The following is a 24,795-nucleotide window of genomic DNA, read 5'->3' on the forward strand; positions in this document are numbered from 1 at the left end:
GAACTACATCCAACCAATTGTTTGAGTCAAAAACTCTGTAGTAAGTCTTAACTCCTCCTTCTTTCAAATCAGCAAGGTTTATCTACAGAATTCATCCTCAACCAACTCCACTGCCACCAGCCTAGTTCCAGCTATCATCACCACCAAGCATTCATGTCCACTTCAATAAGAGTTTCATATCCGATTGTATAAATCCCAAACCTATTGCTGAAACTCTATCTTTACTGAACCAAGGTCTCATCTCAAGTCACAACACCCCCACATGCCTTCTCCTATAAATACTTCATCTCCTCCCAGGATCCTCAACTTGATGAGGAAGGAGAGAATGGTCTTCTTCTCTGCTATCCAGACATAAACCTCACTACAACTTTTCACAATTCAGCCATGGTCTCTAGTACCACCAGGTCCTTTCCCTTCCAACTCCCCAACACAATTCAAATTCTAACAAGCACCAGAGCTCATTTCTGTCTATTCCATGACACCTTTTACCATCCATTCTCACTCATGCTGACCTTGACCTTCTCTGAACCTAATTAAACCACCCAAGCAGTTAATTCCTATGCTGCTATTTACTTATTCCATATGTAATCTATTCTCCCTCAAATACAATAGAGTGCTAGTTCCTAGAGACCAAGAATTATTTACCATGGTGCCTCTCACAGTGCTCTACAGGGTATTTACTAAATATTAAATAATCCTTTATAAAATATTCCCTAATGCTTAGCACACAAAGCTTTACCCATAATAGGCACTAAACAAAAAGCTTTACAAGACTAGTGCTTGCAAATAAAAAATAAGAAAATAAACCTTTACAAATGTAAAGAGAATAAAAATATAATCAAGAAAAGATATAATTTCCAAATATAATTTAGAACTTATCAACATGTCAAAATTCTGTTTTAAACTTAATTCTGATATTCCAGAGGATTTTCAGAGATATTGCATTATTTACTGTGAATTATCCTTAAAAAACAAAGACTGTCTGATAGTATGGCTAGAAATAGCCATAAGAGCAAATTTTCCTTAAAAAAAAAAACAAAAACAGCAAAACTTATGTTCTTTACCAAAGAAAATTAAATACTTTTTTTTTTTTTTGCCACGCCTGTATCATGCAAAAGTTTCCAGACCAGGGACTGAACCTGCATCACAGCAGTGACAAGGCCAGATCCTTAACCTCTAGACCCAGGGAACTCCAAAGGGCAATATTTTAAAAACAGACACAGGGAGTTCCCATCATGGTGCATCAGAAACAAATCTAACTAGGAACCATGAGATTGCAGGTTGGATCCCTGGCCTCCCTCAGTGGGTTAAAGATCCAGCGTTGCCATGAGCTGTAGTGTAGGTAGCAGATGCAGCTTGGATCTGGCATGGCTGTGGCTGTGGTGTAGGCCAGAGGCTACAGCTCTGATTAGACCTCTAGCCTGGGAACCTCCACATGCCGAAGGTGCGGCCCTTTAAAAAAAAAAAAAATACCAAAGGAGTTCCCTCTGTGGTGCAGCAGAAGCGAATGCAACTAGTATCTTGATGCGGGTTTGATCCCTGGCCTTGCTCAGTACAGCCTTAAAAAGCAAAAAAAAAATCACCTTTGAATGGGACAAAAGCATTCTTAATACTTAAATAATTCACCCTTATAGTGTTTAATTTCAAAAATAATATTCACAAGCCCTCTCCTCAAAAATTCTTATCTTAAAAATTTTTAACAATCTGAAACTAAAATTTATATCTTTTACACAGATTTTTTTGGCATGTCAAAAATACTATCTAATTTCACTAGTTCTCCTTTACTCTCTGATAAATTCAAGGTGAACCCAAAGTGAGGGAGAGTGGACAGCGCCTTTCCTTAATGAGTCCTGCACTTCCTGAAATATAGGCAGTAAGGGACACCTTATTGGCTTTCAGCAATCCAAGATCTTTGAGACTTTGGGCCAGAAATTAGATATCTCCCTAAGGAGTAAAATTTTTTTATCATTTTTGCTTGCTGAGTTCCTATTCTTTACGTTGGCAGAAAGACAAATTGCCAGCTGGACAGTCCATATATATTAAAGGACTTCATTTTTAAAAATTTACGTTTAAGTTACATGTCTTGTCTTTTAAAATACAATAATCATAAATTTGCCTGTTCTTCCTACAATGTAAATGTTTCTCTGTTAAAAATAAAGCACATTTTTTTGTGGAGAAACTGGAGCCTCATACATTGTCAGTAGAGATATTAAAATGGTGCAGAAGCTTTTGAAAACAGCTTGGCAGCTCTTCAAAAAGTTAAACATAGAGTTACCATATGACCCAGCAATCCCATTATCTGGTCTTCATATATATATATCTCAAACCCCATAATGGCTGTTTATTTAACTTAAAAACATTATCTTCATTTTGTAAGTTTAGTACATCAAGTTTAGTATGTGCCAAAAATGATATGAACTTGTGTGTCCTCTTTTTTTCTAAGGCAGTACAAATTATAAAATTATCCAGGGATAAGCCAAGCCTTCAAAAGAAAAGAGCTTTCCTTATTATTAGACTGAGAAAAAATTGTCAATACAGGCAAGATGTTTGCTTTACTGATTGTTAAAAGCTATCACCTCAGACTGCTGGAAAGTTAGCATTACCTCTAAGTTCTGATCTCTCATCTCCCTTCCTTCTGGGCTTTTAGATCCTGACAACAGAGCCCAGGCTGGCTCCAGTCTCCTCTACAAAGTCTTCAAACTTTGACACTTCCTCTGCTAAACTGAGAGCATTCTTTCGGCAATTAATTACAGACAGCCTTGTGATAAACCTTGTATTATTTAATTATTCATGGGTTTATATAATGCTTCCATAAATTAATTTGATACTTTTTGAGAAAATAAGAATTATACCTCTTTGTTAGTATACAATGTGAAACACAGTGTTCTGTATATCTGACATATAACACTAATTAACATTAACCACATTATGTAAAAGTTATCTTGATATTCTCACCTACAATAGTAATTTTGCTAATATAGTATACTAAAACTTCAGCCTCTCAGAAAAAAAAGTTCAAGAAAAATAAGACATAGAGAATTACCTTTTTTTTTTTTTTTTTTTGGTCTTCTTGCCTTTTCTAGGGCCACTCCTGCGGCATATGGAGGTTCCCAGGCTAGGGGTCTAACCGGAACTGCAGCTGCCGGCCTACGCCACAGCCACAGCCACTAGGGATCCGAGCCTCGTCTGCGACCCATACCACAGCTCACGGCAACGCCAGATCCTTAACCCACTGAGCAAGGCCAGGGATCCAACCCGAAACCTCATGGTTCCTAGTCAGATTCGTTAACCTCTGGTCATGACGGGAACTCCAGGAATTACCATTTTTGAATGAGTGATAGCATAGCACTGGTTATCTATTACATACATTATCATGTTTAATTACTAATTAGGTAAGACTCTCAGAAAAGTGAATTCAAGAAACATGAAACTAAGTTTTCCCTAGACCTTTTTTCAGATATTACTTTACATACAAAAAGAGCATATTTCTAAATAACATGTTTCTAAAAGAAACACTGTTGCAGTACAATGCAAAAAGGATTAGAAGATAAGGATGATGATATTCAAACAGCATATGACATTTACTTTGTAATTTCCTTTCTTTTTCTTTTTCTTTTTTTTTTTGTCCTTTGACTTTTTAGGGCTACACCCGCGGCACATGGAAGTTCCCAGGCTAGGATCCAGTTGAAGCTACAGCTGCCGGCCTGCGCCACAGCCAGAGTAATGCTGGATCCAAGCTGCGCCTGTGACCTACACCACAGCTCACAGCAATGCTGGACCCTTAACTCACTGAGCGAGGCCAGGGATCTAACCCACAACCTCGTGGTTACTAGTCGGGTTCGTTAACCACTGAGCCACGAGGGTACCTCTCACTTCGTAAATTCTAAACACAAAGCAAAGTGCTCAACATTTTACGTCTGTTACCTCCATTCTAATTCTGACCCTAGGACTTCCTCACTACACTAATGAGTGGTATCAGTTCCCTGAACCTTAGTGTCCTCATTTAAAAAACAGAAATGATGTTTAAGTGACCTATCAAACATGGTGGATGTGGGGCTCAACAAAGAGGCAAGCAAAGGTATAAAAAAGCATTGCTCAAGCATTATTCAATTGATAGCCTTGTTATTAAGAAAAACAAGTTTGAAAGCAATTATTTGAAAAGTAGTCAGATGACTTTCCTATATTTCATTACAGGTGTCCAGTCACACCAACTCACAGTCCATCAAAACACACTGTTCACAGGACTGTGTCTATCTCCCCGTGAATCGTTCCAGGCAGGCATGTATCCCGATCACCACCACCAATATAAACAAACTGCACTTTATCTCTGAGTATTTCTGGAATTCAATTTAAAAGGAAAAAAGTTTCACCATCTAATAACACTTTTATGACTAACTCAGATTTCTTGCCAAATGTACTCTTATACTGTGAGGTAAGAGAAATAAAAGGCAATATATTATGAAGAAACCCCAATTTCTTTGATTTTTGTTCTCTGTTCAAAACTCACTTGATTTTACTAAAATGCCACATAAACCAAAAGTGTTTACAATGACCATCATATCAAGGGTTAACCATACTTAACTGACAGTGAAAAAACTTTATTTCCAGAAAGGAAGTTCTTGTTCCAGTAAGTGCATCTTTTACAGATAGAAAAGAAATAAGAACATAAATACTAAGATTACAAAAGCAAAGCCAGCAAGGCAATGTAACATGGCACTCAGCCCAGATGCTTCAGTAGGCATAGACACTTGAGATATATTTACATGATGGCTCCAATGTATTCAAATTCAAGAATTATCCAACCATGTGGCTAGCACATTTTACCTAATGTTAAAAACATGCTGTATCTAAAACCAAGCTTCCTATTCTACAATTTGTATGTACCAAACTACATTTCCACTAATTGTTTTAAAGCTTACACATCCAAAAGTCTTGCTCTACTTTTTTTCAGATAAAAGCAATCCAAATCCAAAAACTATTTTTCATTTAACTACCTGTCTTTTACTAACCACTTTTTTACAATATCCAAGCATTAAAACAGGGTTCCATAGAAGCCATTTGTTTTCCAGCAGATGGCATGAAAAAATGGCATGTTTATCTGACACCTAAAGTTCTCTACAACCCACAAAAATCTATGCAAAACTGTAGTTATTTCCCTCTCAATTATCTATCAGCATAAGTCTTGAAAATTAAGTATATAAAGTGAAAGTTTTTTTTTTTTTTTTTTTGTCTTTTTAGGCCTGCTCCCATGGCATATGGAAATTCCCAGGCTAGGGGCTGAATTGGAGCTTCAGCTGCATAAGAAAGTTAATTGCTATGCCTTCCTGCCTATACCACAGCCACAGAAACTCAGGATCTGAGCTGTGTCTGCGACCTACACCACAGCTCACAGCAATGCCAGATCCTTAATCCATTGAGTGAGGCCAGGGATTGAACTAACATACTCATGGATATTAGTCAGGTTCATTATGCCTGAGCCACAATGGGAACTTCCGAAACGAAAGTAACTTTATTTGCATTATGGCCTAGAGAAAAAAAAAGTAGAAGCTATAGAATTAATCATAGGGAAATTTCCTAAAAAAATTTATGTCTTGTAATATGCATTATAATATCAATTTACCAAATATAAAACCCAAATGAAATGCTGCTGTGTATCCAATTATATTTTATGAAAATTTAAATATGTACATAAATAATATAGACAATATGCCAATATATAAGATTAATGTACTTTTAGGAATAATGAAAATGATACTTTCCATTTACATATCCAGGGATCAAAGCCAAGGGTGTTACACATTCTTGAGAAAAAAAGTCTTTAGTGAGAGCTTCTCCTAAAACATTAGTATTTGTGATGATTAACTTCCTTACTTAAGAAAGTTAATTGCTATGCCTTCCTGCAGATCCAGAATAGAGTTCAAAACACTAATAGGATAGTTTGAAATCAAGAAGCGTGATTACCTTCAGTTTTGATCTTTTTCCTCAGGATTACTTTGGCTATTAGGGGTTTTTTGTGGTTCCCTACAAATTTTAGGATTGTTTCTTCTATTTCTGTGAAGAATTCCTATATTTTGATAGGGATTGCAAAAACTCTATAGATGGTTTTGGGCAGTATAGTCATTTTAACAAGATTGATTCTTCTAGTCCATTAACAAGGGATGTGTTTCCATTTGTTTATATCTTCTTCAATTTCCTTCGGCAAAGTCTTACAGTTTTCAGTTGTCCAGATCTCTCATTTCCCTGGTTAAATTGATTCCTAAATATTTTACTGTCTTTGATGCTATTGTGAATGGGGTAGTTTTATTTCTTTTCTTTCTTTCTTTTTTTTTTTTTGGCTATGCCCACAGGGATCAAACCTGAGCCACAGCAGCAACCTTAGCCACTGCAGTGATAATCTGTGATGCAGATCCTTAATCTACTGCACCACAAGAGAACTCCCTGTTTTCTTTATTTCTTTTTCCAATGCTTCTTCATTAGTGTAATGGGGTGCCACAGATTTCTGCAACATAACCTGCCACTTTACTAAAATCATCAATTAATTACAACAATTTAAGTTCACAGCATCAGCAAGCCATAGTAATCAAAAACAATATGGCCCTGGCACAAAAAGAGACACATAGACCAATGGAACAGAATAGAGAGCCCAGAATTAAATCCCTGCCTATACAGTTGACAAATATTCAACAATATTCAACAAGTGAGCCACGAATACCCAATGGGAAAAGGACACTCTCTTCAACAAACGGTGCTTGGAAAATTGGAGAAACACATGCAGAACAATGAAATTAGACCCCTATCTCACACCACTCACAAAAATTAACTTGAAATGGATGAAATACAAACGTAAGCCCTAATATCATAAGACTCCAAAAGAAAACATAGGGAAGAAGCCCAGAGATATTAGACTTGGCAATGATTTTTTGGATATGATATCAAAAGCACAATTAATACAAATAAAAATCAACAGATGGTACTATTTCAAACTCAAAAGTCTCTGTACTGCAAAATAAACAATTAAAAAAATGAAAAGGCAGCTTACAGACTGGGAAAAATGTTTACAAACCATCTATCAGATAAGGGGTTTATGTCCAAAATACATAAAGAACTAACACAACTTAAAACAAAATTAAAAAGATTAAAAATGGGCAAAAGAACTAAATAGACATTTTTCCAAATAGGACATCAAAACGAACAACAGGCACATGAGAAGATGCCCAATAGCACTAATCATAAGAGAAATGCAAACAAAAACCACAATGCAGTATCACCTAACACCTGTTATGATGGTTAGCATCAAGAAGACAAGAACAGATGCTGGTGAAGATGTGGTGAAAGAAAACTTTTATACATTGCTGGTGAGAACATAAATTAGTCTGCCACTAAAGAAAACAATATGGAGTTTCCTCAAAAAATAAACCTACCATACAATCAAGGAATTCCACTTCTGGGAATTTACCCAGAAGAAAATGAAAACAGTAATTCAATGATATATATGCACTCCCAAATTTATTATAGCACTATTCCCTATAACCAATATATTGAAACAACCAAATGCTCACCAATAGATGAATAGGTTTAAAAGATGTGGTATATATACACAATGGAATATTACTCACCCAGGATAAAGCATGATATCCTGTCATTTGTGAAAACATGAATGGACCTTGAACACATTATGCTAAGCAAGATAAGCCAGAGAGAGAAAGACATTGTTTATATGTAGAATTGGAAAAAAATCAAACATTAAAAAAAAAAAAAACAATAAAACAGCAGTTACCAGATGATGGGGACTAGAGGGATAAGACTGATGGTTTGAGGGGGTTTTTTTTGGCCATACTCACGGCATATGGAAGTTCCCAGGCCAGGGATCAAATCTGGGCTGCAGCTGTGACCTACACCACTGCTGCAGCAACATTAGATCCTTAACCCACTGCACCAGGTCAGGGATCAAACCCAGGCTGCCACAGAGACAATGCCAGATCCTTAAGACACTCCACCACAACAGGAATTCCAAAACCAATGGTTTCTAAGGGTATAAACTTGTAACAAATACTAAAACAGCCATAAAGATTTCATGTACATTATTAAACATACAAAATAACATTGTACTATAAGTATGTAAGGTAATAAATATAAAAATAGCAACCATATTATAATACATTAATGGATCAAAGTAATAAAATGTATATCTTAAATTTGTACATTACATGTCAAATTCAACCAATTTATTTAAAAAAAAAAAACAATATAAGGGTTCCCTGGTGGCCTAATGTTTAAGGATCTGGCACTGGCACTGCAGGGGCTTGGGTCACTTCTGTGGTTTGGGTTAAGTCCCTGGCCTGGGAACTTCCATGTTCTGTGAGTGTGGCTAAAAAATTAAAAATAAAAAATAAAACTATAAAAAAAAATAGGAAATGAAGAAAGTTAAAAGACTCACACTACCAGATTTCAAGACTTACCAAAAAGCTTCAGAAATCAAATCAGTACAGTTTGAAAAAAGAATAGACATAAATAAATGAAAAAGATGAGAAAGTCTAGAAACAGACTTACACAAATATAATAAGTTGATTTTTGACAAAAGTGCAAAGGCAATTGAGGTTTTAAAAGGATGGTCTGGAATTCCTGTCGCGGCGCAGCGTAAATGAATCCAACTAGGAACCATGAAGTTGCAGGTTTGATCCCTGGCCTTGCTCAGTGGGTTAAGGATCCGATGTTGCTGTGAACTGTGGTGTAGGTTGCAGACGTGGCTCGGATCCCGAGTTGCTGTGGCTGTGGTGTAGGCCAGAGGCTGTAGTTCCAATTGGACCCCTAGCCTGGAAACCTCCATATCCCGTGGGTGCATAAAAAGCCCAAAAAAAAAAAAAAAAAAAAAAAAAAAGGATGGTCTTAAATAGCACTGGAACATGGACATCCATGTGGGAAAAAAAAGGATATCAACCTGTATCTCACACCTTTATAAAAATTAACTTGAAAAAAATCACAGACCTATATGAAGAGCCCAAAACTATAAAACATCTAGAAAAAAAAATGGGTAGATATCCTAGTGACCTTGCACTTGGCAAAGCATTCTCAGATACAACACTAAAAGCACAATTCAGAAAAGAAAAAAAAAACTGATAAACTGGACTTCATAAAAACTCAGAATACTTGCTCTGCAAAAGTACTTTTAAGAGAATGGGAGAAAATATTTGCAAATCACATATCTGACAAATGATTTGTGTTGAGAATATATAATCAGCTCTTGAAATTCAGCAATAATAAAACAGGCAACCTAATTACAAAATGAACATAAGATACAAACAGGTAACTCACAAAGAAGACGCACGGATGGGAAATAAGCATATTGAAAAATGACCAACATTATTATTTATTAGGGAAAATGTAAATTAAAACCACAATGACATACCACTACAAACCTACTAGAATGGATAAAAAGAAAAAGAAAAATGATGAAACCACACTCTGGCACAGATGCAGAGCAATTAGAACTCTCATATTGCTACGAAGAATTCAAAAAGGTACGGTGACTTGGGAAAACAATTTGATAGTTTCTTATAAAGTTAGATATATATTAACCATATATCCCAGAAATCAGACTCCTAAGTGTATACCCAAGAAAAATTAAAATTTATGATCACACTAAAACCTATCCATGAATGTTTAAAGCGTTTTTAACCATAATTGTAAAAAAATTAAAATAATCCAAAGGCCCATCAGTGAGTATCTGGATAAACAAAGAGTGGTACATGCATACAATGGAGTATTACTCACAGTAAAAAGGAGTGAGCTACTGATACAAGCAACAATGTGAATAATTCCCGAACACATCTGATTAAATGAAGAAAGTCTCAAAAAGCTACATACTTTATAATTCCTATGATTCCATTTATACAACATTCTGGAAAAGGTAAAATTTCAGGGAGGCAACAAGCCTGCAGTTCCCACATACAGTCAGTTATTTTTTCACAGAGGGACCACGGCTACTCAGCGAAGAAAGTAAATTCTTAAAAAAATGGTATAGGAACAACAAATGCAGGGAGAAAATGAACCACAGCTTTTATCTAACATCAGACACAAAAATTAATTTGAGATCACAAACCTAGACATAAAAGCTAAACCTATAACACTTGTAGAAGTGATAAGAAATCTTATTGTTGGCGTGTAGAAAGACTGCTTAACACATAAACAGTCAAAAAAAAAAAGATTTATAAGTTGAACTTCACTGAAATTTTAAAACTTGTAATCATCAAAAGAAACATTAAAAAATGAAGACAAATGAGATATTGAAAGAAAATATCTGTGCTACACATGTATGACAAAGGATTTATAGTTGTAAATTTATAAAGAACATTTACAAATCAAAAATAAAAACACAAATAAGCTAAATTTTTAAATATGCAAACACCTGAAGAGACATTGCTCAGAAGAAGACATATAAATGGCAGTAAGAACTTGAAACATCATTTATCACCAAGAAAATGTGAATTAAAACTATAATGAAATACCATTTTAAAACAACTAGAATGGCTAAAATTTGAGACTGACAGTGTCAAATTCTCCAGACAATATAGAACAAAAGAAATTCCCACATATTTATGGTATAAATATAAAACATTATAACTATTTTGGTGAAAAGGTTGATAGTTTTTTATAAATATACACCCATCCTATGACCCAGCAACTATACTTTTTTGTTTGTTTGTTTTTGTTTTGGATTTTTTTTATCTCTTCAGGGCCGCACCCACAGCATATGAAGGTTCCCAGACTAGGGATCCAATTGGAGCTGTAGCCACCAGCCCATGCCACAGCCACAGCAACGTGGGATCCGAGCTGTGTCTGCGACCTACACCACAGCTCACGGCAACATCGGATCCTTAACCCACTAAGCAAAGCCAGGGATCAATCGAACTTGCGTCTTTATGGATACCAGTTAGACTCATTTCCGCCAAGCCATGACGGAAACTCCGCAACTACACTTCTAACCAAGAAAAATGAAAACATGTGTCAACAAAATAGTTAAATAATATTTGCAGAAATTTTATTTACAATAGCCAAAAATTGGAAACAACCCAAATAACCATCAATTCACCATCTATCAAATTATTATTACAAAATGGAATACTACCTGACCATAAAAAAGAATGAACTACTGACACAAAACAATATGGATCAATATTTAAACAATATTTAAACAATATGGATGAATATTACATTGAGTGTAATAAGCCAAAAACCAAAGACTACATACTGAATGATTCCACCGAGAGGAAATTCTAGGAAAAAAGAAAGTAATCTATGATGATAGTCATCAGAACAATGATTGCCTATGGGGGGTGGAAACTGACTGGAAGAGAGTACAAGAGAACTTTCTGGGGTAATGTAAATGTTTAAGTCTTAAAGGGGATGATGGCTACATGGGTGTTTACATAGATCAAAATATTATATTGTACACTTAAGATCTGCTCACTTCACTGTATATCAATGTTACCTCTAAAAAATATAAATTGTTTAGGTCTTTCACTTCAATAGTAAAAAATGCAGAACTTAGCACCTGGCACTCTGCAAACAGTGAAAAAAAGGCCACTTTCAGAGACTGCATGAATTCATTCAAATTTATAGAGAAAGGCTTAAGTTCACATAAGGCCCAGATGTTTGGGGCAACAGCATGGTTTTATTTTAAGCAATGTTAAGCTGGCTTATTGGCAAGCAAATGTGATTTCTTTTTATTAGATTTGCCAACATATGCAAGCATAGACCAAATAAAGAGGTTAAATTCTGAATCAAGCACAGGAAGAATATACAACCTTCTGGTTCCTAAGTATCTTATCTTGAGAAGAACAAGTTACCTACTATTCAATTCAATACAAAAAAAAGTCTACATTATCATTGTTACCCCTGATTGGGCAGGGATGATATAAAGCATGTTGACAATAATTTATATAGGAAAAAATATAGTTATGTTAACTACTCACAACTTCTGTTCTAAATCAAATCCATCATAGAAGACAAATTACATCTCACAGTCAATTGTTTTACTACAAGGTCTACAAATATAATTCTTAATTCTTAAACAATGTTAGAAGTATAACAAAATTCAACACCAAGTCAATTTAAATAATGGTTCATGTAGGAACCTCCACAAATGAATAAATCAGATCAAAGAATATCTACACTAAAACTGACAGTATTTTACCAACATTTCTTAATTTTTATTTTTAAAATAAAGGAAATAAAATTTTAGTATTTAATTGATCCATGCATTCTGGGGATGTTTTAAAGAGAAACTTATCTACTTCCAAACTTAAGTGAAAAACAATCCTTAGTAAACATGCATTTGCATGCATACACACACACACACACACACACACACACACACACACACACACACACATTTGCATGATCACATGATATGTGATGTGTACCTAACAAGCAAATTCTATGTAGTTCTCCAAAGTTTTAACTGACTTGCCATTGGTACTAAAAGAAAACACTTGAAAGTCAAAGAAAGAACATCTCATTTTTAAGCTCTTTGAGGAAGCAGCATACCTGTGCCCTCTTCTGTACCTCCAGGAGGAGTTCAGAGTACTGCAGCTCCAGTTCCTTCTTTTGCTTGTGCCAGCAGCTCTCCTGGGCTTTGATCTGCTCTGCCACTTTGTTAAAGGTGTCTTCCTGGGTCTGCTGAAGCTCTCTCATCGTATCAGACTTGTTCTTACAGATATACTCTAGATGACTTATCTAAATGGGGAAATGCAACACAGAATGAGACATGCTCACAAACCAGTTCTTTCCATCATTTCAGAATTTTCTATCATATTTTATTCCTTAAGATCATGTAAAAATTTAAGTTAAAATGAAAACAAAGAAATTAAAAAATAGGAATTGGTGGGACAAAATAACATTTTAGCAGAAAATGGTGCCATTTGTATGCATAGATGAAAAATCATTTCTTTTTCCCTAGTAAAGATATTAATTCTATAATCCATTTTACTGAGAAAATTAAGAATATTCTTACATTTAGAACCAAAGTTAAAGCTATTTCAGGTATCTCAATGGGAAAGGAAGTATTTAAATGATTAAGATTTACAAATCTACAAATATTTTACATGTAATAAAGTAAAATGTTCCAATCAGTTTTTATTTCACATTCAAAACACTGGAAAGAAATTCTCATCATCTAACCTGTATGACAATTAATGATGTTTTGAAACTATGAAAAACTATTAAAACACAATACCATCTCAGAGGGTTAAAACATGTACTCATTTTAATTACCAGTAATTTTTAAATCTGTTATACACACATTCATTATCAGGAATAGCATTTCTGCTTCTCACAATTTATTCCCTTGTTTCCTCAATCCTACTTCTCAGGGTCTACAATTGTTTGCCAATCAGACCAAGGTAAAATGCTCTTACTCTAGAATTGGGCCAAGATGCTATCTCATTACTTCAACAGATTAAAAAACACTTAAGGAACACTTTTTCTCTTCTTGTCCCTTAAAGGCAGGTGTCACTGCAACTAAGATCTGAAACTAGACCACATAAATATTGTTCTGATTAGTTCAATAGACCCTGAATAAGAATCAATACCTTTAATGGCAGAATATGTTAGACCGCTAAGCCAGTTTAATTTTCAATAATTAAAAGAAGGTTCTTAAATATTTTTTTGGAAAGACTGGATTCTTAGGTTTGTGAATAGTAAAGGGACTGTAAAAGTCTACTGTTTTCTCCTATAATATATCCTTTTTACGAATATTCTAAACACTGAATGGGTTTTGTAACATATAGTTTGTTATATTACAAGAAATGATATAAATATAATTTTTAAATTTTAAGTGCTTTTAAAGTAACACCTCATTATTTCCTGAGCAAAGAATTTTAAGATCATGTTTTTGAATAACTGTATCTTGTTTCTACTTTATGCTAACATAAAGAGTTGGTTTATTAATGTAAATGACTAAGTTCTTTGAATTGCTTCATCAGTAAGATTAATTTATTTTCTTTTAATTAGGTCCCTGTGGCTAACACTGGCTAGTAGTATTAGCATGTCCTGCACAGAAAGTGGAGCTCAGAGACTTCATACAGACTTCAGTCACATTTACATGCCCACAGCAATGGCATCAAACTGAGTTGTAGACAAGCCATAATTAATGGTATTGAATTATTAACACCCAAATTCTTTTTGAAATAAGATGAATGTCAGCCCCTCTTAATGATACTGTGATGTGGACAAATGTCACTGAATTTAATAGAGGTATCTGGTGCCTGAGGACAGTTACCTTCTCATTAGCCCTGTTGAGGTCTACGATCAGGGCATCAACATTCTCCTGCAAGACTGCACAAAGCTCAGACCAAGAGAATTTATCCAGCATGCCTTCTGGTTGTTTTATGAGCACAGAGCCTGCTATCAAGTGCTGATACAAGGTATGAAGGAAGGTTAGCTTTTCCTGAGAGGAAAAAAAGAAATTAATTCCAGTGTATAACATTGTAAGAAGAAACACATATAAAAAATACATGGTGAAAAAATTGCTTCAAAAACCCTGGAAAGGAATTAAAATACTCAAGTATTGGAGTATGGTCATATTGGTGACTTTTTTACATTCGAAATTAAGCATCAGATAGAAACTTGAAATTGCTTATACTTGGGTTTTCAAAACCAAAATCTGAAGCCTAGAAGCCAGAAGACCTGGTTCTGACCCTAGCTAGCTTTGCTACAGCTGAGGACATGATCTAAGTGCCTGTTCAGGCCTCACCTTCGTCAGCTGTAACATGAGATCTCAGGACTAGTTGTTTGCAAGCCCTCCTAACTGGAAGTCAGTATGGTAGTTCTATAATTTCATATTTACATTTTCCAAAAAAATGTTATCCAAATAAAAAAATAATACAAAGAATGATACTCAACTCTGTTGAAGAAAAAGTTATACCAATATCTGTACTTTACATGTACACAATTACGCAGCTTCCCTCTTCCTCCAGAGACTCCAGTTTACTTACCACTTATAGGAAATCTATCCCAAACCCCCTAGGCAAAGCAGAGAGTGATATGAAAGAGATGGAAGATGGGTTCGTTTGTTTTCCCCACTTAGAAGTTCATACTGTGTTTGGCACACTGGGCATTTGTAGCTGTTTAAGTATTACAAAGTTAACAGTCTGAAAAAAATGGACACAGCTACCCCAGACGGATTTTCAAAATTGCCCAATTAGAAATATGTAAAAATAAGTCCTTTAAAATTAAATTGCCATTGTCATAACAAATCATCCACTATACAAAAACACTGAATACATAGTTATATCCACAAACTTGAGTTAGGATATCAGAAGAGTCTTCATAAATATGCTGTCTTTTTCTTTTTTAAACAAGTAAAGATTTTTTTGCATTTTCAACTAAGTTGAGATGTTTAAAAATCTTATTAAATATAACTAACCAAACATAATATTCAGGCACTAAAAATCTTTCCCCTCCACGTTTTGCCAAGTGATGGAGTTCATCCTAAAGGGTAATTCATTGTGTCGCCATCATGTCCTTTCTGCTTGGGCTGTGATGAACCATGCATGATAATCAACCGTTTGGCGTGAAAAGAGAATCTCAAGATCCAAAATCAATTCACACATGTTGAACCCAACCACAATGCTGTAGACATGCTGACTTTACAATACAGTCAGGCTTCTAGTTTCCTTTGCTTTAATCATTATCTGATGTGCAGAACAATTCCAGCCTCTTCATGTGGACACAATTTAAATCCAAGACTGTAAGAAGAGTGGAAAGAATGTTTCCTTTTTACTCTCTTGGCATTCATGTTCATATTCATTGGAGTAATGAACTCAATATGCAGGACGACTCAGATAAACTAGCTCCACACTAGCTAGACTAACTCTATATCCCATGGGTAAAAGAAAATAGAGGATAACAATTCCACTCACACAGGCTCACACAGACTATAAAAGTTTGTCATAATATTTTAAGAAGTCATTAATAAATTAAAATGGATAGGCAACTCTCGGGGGCACCCAAATAAAGTTTTAATTTTGTGGGACTTTAATTTTTCTAAATTTTGATTAATATCCCATAACTATAAAGAATAAGGAGACTGTCTCTTAAAGTAGATACTCTTCCTATTTTGCAAATAAGGAAACAAAAATGTGGAGAGATGAAGCTAAGTGGCTTGTCCATATTCATAGTTTCCAAACAGAAGTACCTCTATCCAAATCAATTCTTTCTGATTATAGAAAACATTCTTTCCACCATGCCAGGTTACCAAACTACTGAAATAAAGAATAATTTTGTCACTGGCAAACAGGACTGTTAGGAGCATAGCTGCCTGAGACAGGATGTTCTAAAACAGAATATTAGTTGTACGAATGATAAAAGAGTTAAACTACTTTATTTCTCTCACAAAATAGGATGATACAAGAGTAATGGAGTGACTGATTTTGCAGCTGGCATGAATATTTCAAAATAGCTCAGAAGAATTTTTTTGAATTAAACAAGAGTAAAAACAACCACTTAATGGATGTAAATTTCTAAATCTGAGATTAGTACAAGGCCTTTCCTGCCAGCCACCTTGTCTCAGGTAATACCTCTGAATCCTTACGGAAAGTTTGAGAAAGCTTCTGCAGCTCACTTTCAGACTGGGCTGCTCGCACCTTTTCCTTCTCCCAACAGTGCAGCACATTTTGTAGTTCCACTTTCAAAGTGCTTATTAGAGCCTCTCTGTCTGCACATTTAGTGCGTAAATGACTTAACTCTTTATTGACATCAGCCAGTTTGTCCTGAAGGTCCTATTGGAGACACCAAATAAGGAGATTGTTTGAAGTCCAGACTGTAAGGTTCAGGGCAGCTGTTGGGGGTGGGGGGTGGCTAACAAATATAAAATACATAATGAAGATTTCCAAAGCTTTAATGTAAATTCACAAAGGTAGGAGTTCCTGTTGTGGCTCAGCAGTAACAAACCCACCTAGTATCCATGAGGACAAGGGTTTGATCCCTGGACCTGCTAAGTGGGTTAAGGAGCTGGTATTGCCCTGAGCTGTAGGTCACAGATGCAGTTCAGATCTTGAGTTGCTGAGGTTATGGCTTAGGCCTGGGAACTGCCATATGCAAAAGGTGCAGCCCTAAAAAAAAAAAAAAAACCACAATAGGAATTCCTCTTTGAGTATTCTTTCCAATTCATTACAAAAAAATAAATAAATAACTTGGTAGCTCAAAAATGTCTAAATAACATGTAAATAACATTTTAAAAATAAATCCCTTACATTCACTATAAGAATATTTAGTTCCCAATGATATTCCAAATACTAACAGAAATCTCAAATATGTGACATAAAATTCTGCTGAACTATTTATTCCTTATCCTTAACAAATTCAAGTATTTCCACGACAAACTCTACATGAACCAACACCAAAAAATTCAAACTCTGAGAGTTGCTTCAGTATAATTTTACAAAGATGTAGTACATAAAACCAGCACGGAAAATAAAATAAACTGTTGTCCTGGACCTTAGCCAGGTGTGGTCTCAGCCCATTACGAGGCATGATATACTAAAAGCAATGACTCCACCCCAAAATGATAAAAACTGACTCCAAATACTGATGTGTTTATATAAAATACATTGAGTATGTATTAAGGCTGGACATCAAATCTTAAATCATTTCTTGAATCTATGGTATTATAATTGAATCTGGGAAGTCAATTTTTCCTCTAACCAAAACAATTTACAATTAAGTTTTACTTTTTTAATGAAAAAACATTCTTCCTACTTTGATCAACAATAAAAATTTTTAATTAGATCCAAACATACTTCATGAAAAATAGAAAGACATATTTTCAGATATCTCTAGTTTAAAATATTCCCAAAATAATTATATTTGCTTCTTATTACAAAAGGAAAAAGTTATTCTAAATCACGATACCTTTATATTTCTAGTGTGAGATTCTATCTTCTGTTTGGTAGAATCAAGTTCACTAGATGCCTTTTCCTTAGCATTATTAATGCTGCTTAGCTGATGAAAGAAAAAATATGTATTTTTTAAAATATTTTTCAAGGATGGATAACTCAAAAGCTAATCTTTAAATGTTTTTATGCAATTACTTAAATACAAATTTTGACAGTAATCCAGAGTCTTAAAAAATTATTTCTTTTGGTTAACTATGTAATTTCTGTCAGAAGTTCATATGGCTAAAAGGAAAAGAAAGCATTCAAGCTTAAAATGTCAGTGATGTTACTATGTTTTTACTAGATATCTGGATAAAGGATTTCATTTTTTCTGTAAACAAATACAACTTTATTCTTAAAATCCTACTGGACCAAAATGCCAGAAGCAGTGGCATCTACACAGAAAGAAAAAAGGATAGAGCAGAAGACTGTTATTTCTACATCATGAGGGTATTCACTGGTCTCTCACTCCATATGACAACTGCAGGGTCGGTCACATGCAGTCCTACTGGGAAGGCTTGTGGCAGGTCATCAGTTGGTCCTGCTCCGCTTGTGATTTATTTTCTTTGACAGTTCATTCTTCTTTCTGTCAGACTGCTCTTTTTGCTTTCTTTGCAGCCACCCCCTTGGTCTCCCCACTGCTGTCTCTGGCACTGGTTCACAACAAAGCACATTACTAAGCCAAAGCCTGCTGAGTCGACTTCTCAACTGTGCTGAGGATCATGTGACATCCATCCTCCCAAATAACAATTCGCTGTGGGTAATATGTTCCTAGTTACCCTGCAGCTTCCAGACCCAGACCTCAGAAGAGTTTCATAAACTACTAACAATACAGGTTGTCTTGTCTCACTCCGAAAGACTTAGCAATGTTTGTTCTTTATAGAAATTTAATTATTTCAGTGAGCATTTGCTTTTATGCCTTTTGAACGATTACAGAGGGTATTAAGAAGACTCATTTTTCCTTCTTCGCTCACCTTAGCAAACTAAAGTAAAATGCGCCTTGTCTGTAATGTGAAATATAAGAGTTTCACAGCCTTCTTATCACATAAGAGAAACACTAAAGTCCATGCTATGTGGCTTGTCTTTGGTTGGAACAATTGTTTGTTGTTTTGCTAATTGTATTTAATGTAGTTATTTCATATTCTCTAGTTTGACAAGCCATAACTAAACAAACTCTTCAATTTTTAAAACATGAATTCATAAATCATTTTAATACCCAAGAAAATTATCAACCCACAAGTTAAACAATACAAAAGGGAAGATAAATAGAAGCATGAGCTTTTTCAATGGGGAAACTTAAAACCCTCAGGCTACATCAAACAGATATTTGTTTTAAAAAACTTCTAACAACACTTTACTCCCTTTAGAGAATGAATACTAACTTCTATTTTTAAGACTTCTACTTAAAATACTGACAAAACCCAAATTTCCACTACCTATTCCAAATTTTATAAAACCACTTTAACATTTAAATATAACATGTTAACTTGAACTTCCCATGTGGCTCACAACAATAAATATAACATGTTAACTAAATGTGTTGTGAAGCTTTTTTATTAAATTAAAAGAGATAAATTATGAAGACCAATAAGTGACAGAGTCTCTATAACTTTGAAAATAATAGTGCGAGAGAAGAGTTACAAAAACATAAGTGAGACACGACTTTAGGCCACACTTAAAGAAAGAACAGTGACAGACAACTTATTATTTGTTGTATCTGTGAAGCTGTCAAATCAACATTCCCAATATTTTTGACCTTTGTAACAAGCAAGTAATACGTACTGCTGCAGGCCGAAGGCTATGTGTGTGGAGACAAACAGTGCAAGTGTTACCTCATTAGATGCATCTTCCAGCTTGTTCTGGTAATCTGTCAAGGTACGCCTCAAAGTCTCAAGGACAACAGAGAAGCTGGGAGGTTTATCTTTGTCCTTGTGGATGCCTAGAGAAACACACAGGATGAAAATATACTGTTAAGTCACAAAGAGACAAAAGAGAGCTAAGCAAACAGTAACAGAGATATTGCAATTAGATAGAGCTGAAAAGACATCATGATACACTGAGCAGTATCTTATTCTCAAAAGTATACTGCTATATAGCCAAGTATTAATAGCTTTTCTAAACAAGTGTTCAAATTACGTTCATAAGACATCGAGTTCAAATTTATGGCTACTTTATACCTTTCTATGGCCCACCTTGCAGTCATTAGTGAGCTCTTTTTTTTCTCTATTTCCAGAGTAACTAAAGTATTTCACCTGTTATCCAACAATTAAATGAACAGTCTATACTAACATTGTTTGGGAGTTTACATACACTTACTCTGATCCTTGTGTTTCTGATCAGTCAGGCCTATTTTGCTTAAATAATAATTTCTGAATACAAGAGAACATAATTTTCTGCTATTCTTGGAAATAATATTCCTCAATCTTTAAAATTCTCAAGTTATAATTTGAAATAAATAATAAAAATGCTATTATCTACATAGGTCCACATCATGTTTCAATTAAAACTCTTAAAACTGATATTCATTGTAAAAATATGAGTATTTCCATATTATGCCCTCAAACTATTTTAATTTTGCTGGGCCATAAATTAGTTGAGCTAATCAAGGTCACATGGTCAAATGTATAAAATATTAATCCAAAATAATCAAAAGTTTAGTTTCAAAACCACTTTAAATTGATTGCTTATTGTACTACTCTTCAACTGTTAAAAAATAAGCAGCAAATTTTAAAACATACTTACTAAAAATATTTTTATTTTTCAATAATTCCTCCTTACCATATTTCACAATCTACATATTAATATAGATAAGAAACATTTTTAACAAAGATAATTTTTAAAAGAAGCATTCGTGATATGTTTTATTATTCATTGACTGATACAGTCATTCAGCTAATTTAATACATTCCTACTATGTACTAATCCTAGGCACTAGGCACACAGATGTGAATAAGCATGGTGGTGTCTGTGTTCTCATAGAATGTACAGCCTAAAAAGAGGAGGTAAGATAGTAAACAAATGATTACATAAGATCATTCATCCATTCTTCAAGTATTCAATTGCTAGAAATTTGGTAGGGGAGGGAAGAAAGCAGTAATAAGTGAAAGAATTAAGAAAGGAGAAAAAAATCTTAGTGATACACCGACTTTATTCATCTCAGAGGAGTGGTGATAATTATTGTTTTCATTTTGTATAAAAGGTTATTAATTAACTTACTACACCCACCAAGGCAAAATTTCAACACTATCTTAATTGTGGGTATACCTTAGATATTTTAAACAAAGGAATAATTAACTTAAAAACCAAAAGTAATATGGAAACAACACATATCCCAGCTAGGGGGAAAAAAAGACAGCACTCTGAGCCATGAAAATGGAGGAGACGGTACTCTTTGTAATGACTGTGAGTTGGAAAGACAACTCATTAAAAATTTTATTAAAGGTCTTAGCAAATATATTTTTTAAAAATTGCTCTCTTGCACAAGATAAAAAAATGTAATATTTAATTCTTTTCTTTTGCTACTACACAAGTAGTCAATGAATAAATCATTCAAGGACACTCGGGAAATCTGCTAGCTTATACAATAAGGGAGAACTCTTCCCCTTAGAAATCCAGAAGAATGAAATCATCCTAATATGGGTGTTGAGGGATAAGAGGACAAAATGCCCTCTCCTTACTGACCCATGCACAACTTATATTCTACATAAAATGAAGGTTTTTTGCCTGAAAATACTTACACAATAGAGATTAGCTGAAGTATAAAGTATGCTTTATGGTTTTCCCACACACACATTCACTATGAAAAGAAAGGCTTACTAGTCCCTTAACATGACAAAATGCTTACAAATAAAAAGAAAGGGTCACTCAGGACCCAGGACCTTACCAATTTGATTTAACCTAATAATATCCTAATCACTGCACTCTAGCCAAAAAGCAAAGAACAAAAAATCAACAAACTATTAAAGCTATCCTATCAGAGAAAGGTCTAAAAAAATTCACGTATAAAGAACATTAGAAAAAAAGAAGCAAGTCATACATGACTTTTTTTTTCTTATTTCTTTTTTTATTTATTTTTTTATTTCCCCAATACATTATTTTTTTTTCCTGCTGTACAGCATGGTGACCCAGTTACACATACACGTATACATTCTTTTTTCTCACATTATCACGATCCATCATGTGGCTAGACATAGTTCCTAGTGCTACACAGCAGGATCTCATTGCTCATCTATTCCAAAGGCAATAGTCTGTATCTATTAACCCCAAGCTCCCAATCCATCCCACTCCCTCCCCTTCCCCTTGGCAACCATGAGTTTATTCTCCAAGTCCACGATTTTCTTTTCTGTGGAAAGGTTCATTTGTGCCATATATTAGATTCCAGATATAAGTGATTATCATATGGTATTTGTCTTTTTCTGACTTACTTCACTCAGTAAGAGAGTCTCTAGTTCCATCCATGTTGCTGCAAATGTCATTATTTCATTCTTTTTTATGGCTCAGTAGTTAGTATTCCATTGTGTATATATACCACATCTTCCTAATCCAAACATCTGTAGATGGACATTTGGGTTGATTCCATGTCTTGGCTATTGTGTTTAGTGCTGAAATGAACATGTGGGTGCATGTGTTTTTTTAAGGAGAGTTTTGTCTGGATATATGCCCAAGAGTGGGGTTGCTGGGTTATATGGTAGTTCTATGTATAGTTTTCTAAGACACCTCTATACTGTTCTCCATAGTGGTTGTACCAGCTAACATTCCCACCAACATTGCCGGAGGGTTCCCTTTTCTCCACACCCCCTCCATTATTTGTTATTTGTGGACTTATTAGTGATGGCCATTCTGACTAGTGTGAAGTGGTATCTCATGGTAGTTTTGAATTGCATTTCTCTGATAATCAATGATGTTGAGCATTTTTTCATGTGCTTCTTGGCCATCTGTATATCTTTCAAAGGTCAAAATCCAGATGAAGAACAGACTGTGTTAGGAACATTTATTCTTCAATGACACCAACTAAAAATCTTCTGAGTTTCTTTGTCCCTGTCCCTATAGTTGTGTGTCTCTGTCCATGGGTGCTAGCCTGTACTTTCACATCACTGCTGCCCATTTCAATCTCTTTCTCATTTTTAAGTAGGTTTCAACTCTAGGTATGCCTTGGCAAATCTTTTCTTTGAATTAGTAACCCACAAGATGGAGTATGGGAGAAGTAAAAGTTGCAAACCTTCTATTTAAATGTTCCCTTTTGGACAATCTGAAAAACTAAATATTTTTACATGACTCAAATAAACCACTGTTTTTCAAGCTGTTGTTATTACCTCAGTAACATATAATTCCAGAGGAGAAACAGTAAGTTGTAATGAATAAGGTGAGTCTATTTCCTCTACCTTGTCCACCATTCTCTATCTACTTCAGCATCCTGGAAGATCTCAATTATTAAGAAATAATGGATTGAGAATATAAAACAAAAGACTTAGCTTTTCTTTAAAAAAAAAAAAAAGATGTTTGTTATAGAACGTAAGTAGTCATGTTCATCTTCAGAACAAACAGTAAAAAGGGAAACAAGACCCTGTTGTTTAATGTTGATTTTTAATCTCATAATAAAACACAGAAAATGACATTCAAATGAGTTTTTCACCTGAGGAAATCTAAGCATTTAATACACTGATGACTAAGAAAATTCCTTTTTTCATTCTAAAAGCACTAAATATAAACATTTTGTTGGCAGTTATACTTTTCAAACTTAGACTACATTCTGTACATTATTTGCCTATTCACTTAGATCATAAACAAACAACATTATTTTGGAAACATTGGTGCTCATTCTGGAGTTTTTAAGGAAAATGCCTCATAACTTTTCTAACATATGGCAGTATTTATTACATAAGTACTGATCACTCACCCGCTATGTCCTTAGGAAGAGTCCAAAATATACTTATTTAACCAAGGTTTGAGAAATGTATTGGTGAGGGGAGCCCCAGAATCCCTGATGAGCTCTGTGTGGCTTGGTGAGCTTCTAAGCCCAGAAGTGAGAAAGCCATGGATGACAGTGGAAAATGGTGCCATCAAGCTGGGTTCCATGAATTCAGTGAGGATGCTGGGATTTCAAGTGACATAAGCCAAGTAGTAGCACTTAACTTCCAGAAACAAAATGGACATAGTTACCATAAGGGGCAGTGAACTCAAAGCCATAAACAAAATGGTTTTACCCACAGAGATTGCTGGCAAGTGATCATGGTGTTCTTAGGACTAAAACAGAGAGTCATTCTACTTGAATATTATCTAATCTGTATAAGTAGAAAGGCTCTGGGTCTCATTACCAGAAGGAGGAGTTAAAGCAACATAAAAGAGAGTGTTGACCCTCTACCAATTCTCAGATTTGAGCTAGTTTAGAGCCGCAGTGCCCCTTGAATAAAAAGGACAGACCCTCTTTAGGAACCCTATTGTCAAAAGATCGTAATGTAAATCTGCCTCCCAGCCTTCTTCAAAGGAGGGATTTAGAGAGGAAAACAAAACAGTAAAAAAGCAAGTGGAAGTCACCAAAATTTTTACCTACCGAAACAGTAAATCAAAAGTAATGCCACATTCCTAGAGAGATTGCAGATTAATGCCTCTGTTAAGAACTATAATGGGGTGATGATTCCAACCACATCAGCATTCAGCTCATCTGTCTGGCTACAACAGAATACAGATGGAGCTTAAGGAATGGGAGTGAATTACTATAAGCATAATCACATGTGACTCCAATTGCAGCTGCAGTTAAAGATGGAGCTTCATTGTTGGAACAAATCAATACATTTCCTGGCAAGTGGAATGACACTATTTCTTCTATCAATTTCTTTCCTCTGGCAGGGCCAGCAATCCACCT

The 24,795-nt window shown here is 34.8% G+C and overlaps 2 protein-coding genes and 1 long non-coding RNA gene across 38 annotated transcripts in view; 1 reads left to right on the forward strand and 2 right to left on the reverse strand.

The window, feature by feature from the left end:
• Positions 1–24,795, reverse strand: part of CCDC171 (coiled-coil domain containing 171) — a 351,755-nt gene that overhangs the window by 177,487 nt on the left and 149,473 nt on the right. For 32 of the 36 annotated variants that reach the window (XR_014821448.1, XR_014821447.1, XM_084985088.1 and 29 more), the window contains 5 exons: positions 19,766–19,872; positions 17,911–18,000; positions 16,578–16,778; positions 14,279–14,446; positions 12,547–12,735 (listed from right to left, as the gene is read on the reverse strand). Coding sequence is in view for 34 of the 36 variants with exons in the window: in XM_084985088.1 (XP_084841214.1) it covers positions 12,547–12,735; positions 14,279–14,446; positions 16,578–16,778; positions 17,911–18,000; positions 19,766–19,872 (755 nt within the window). In the remaining 2 variants the exon portion in view is untranslated. Of the gene's footprint in view, positions 1–12,546; positions 12,736–14,278; positions 14,447–15,424; positions 15,747–16,577; positions 16,779–17,910; positions 18,001–19,765; positions 19,873–24,795 lie in introns of those variants that run through there. The other 4 variants (XM_084985154.1, XM_084985179.1, XM_084985106.1 and 1 more) reach the window with 2 other exon arrangements.
• TTC39B (tetratricopeptide repeat domain 39B) overlaps positions 1–24,795 on the forward strand; it is a 562,176-nt gene that overhangs the window by 40,593 nt on the left and 496,788 nt on the right. The window lies entirely within an intron of this gene.
• LOC146407016 (uncharacterized) lies at positions 6,190–8,202 on the reverse strand. The gene is made up of 2 exons (XR_014821564.1): positions 7,893–8,202; positions 6,190–7,836 (listed from the first exon to the last, which is right to left on the reverse strand). It is a non-coding gene; the product is annotated as an uncharacterized LOC146407016 (long non-coding RNA).

This window comes from Sus scrofa, chromosome 1 (assembly GCF_054392235.1).
Source record: "Sus scrofa isolate SSC_HxYL_T2T_F1_AM1 chromosome 1, Sscrofa_HxYL_maternal_Yorkshire_Landrace_v2.0, whole genome shotgun sequence".
NCBI classification, from domain to species: domain Eukaryota; kingdom Metazoa; phylum Chordata; class Mammalia; order Artiodactyla; family Suidae; genus Sus; species Sus scrofa.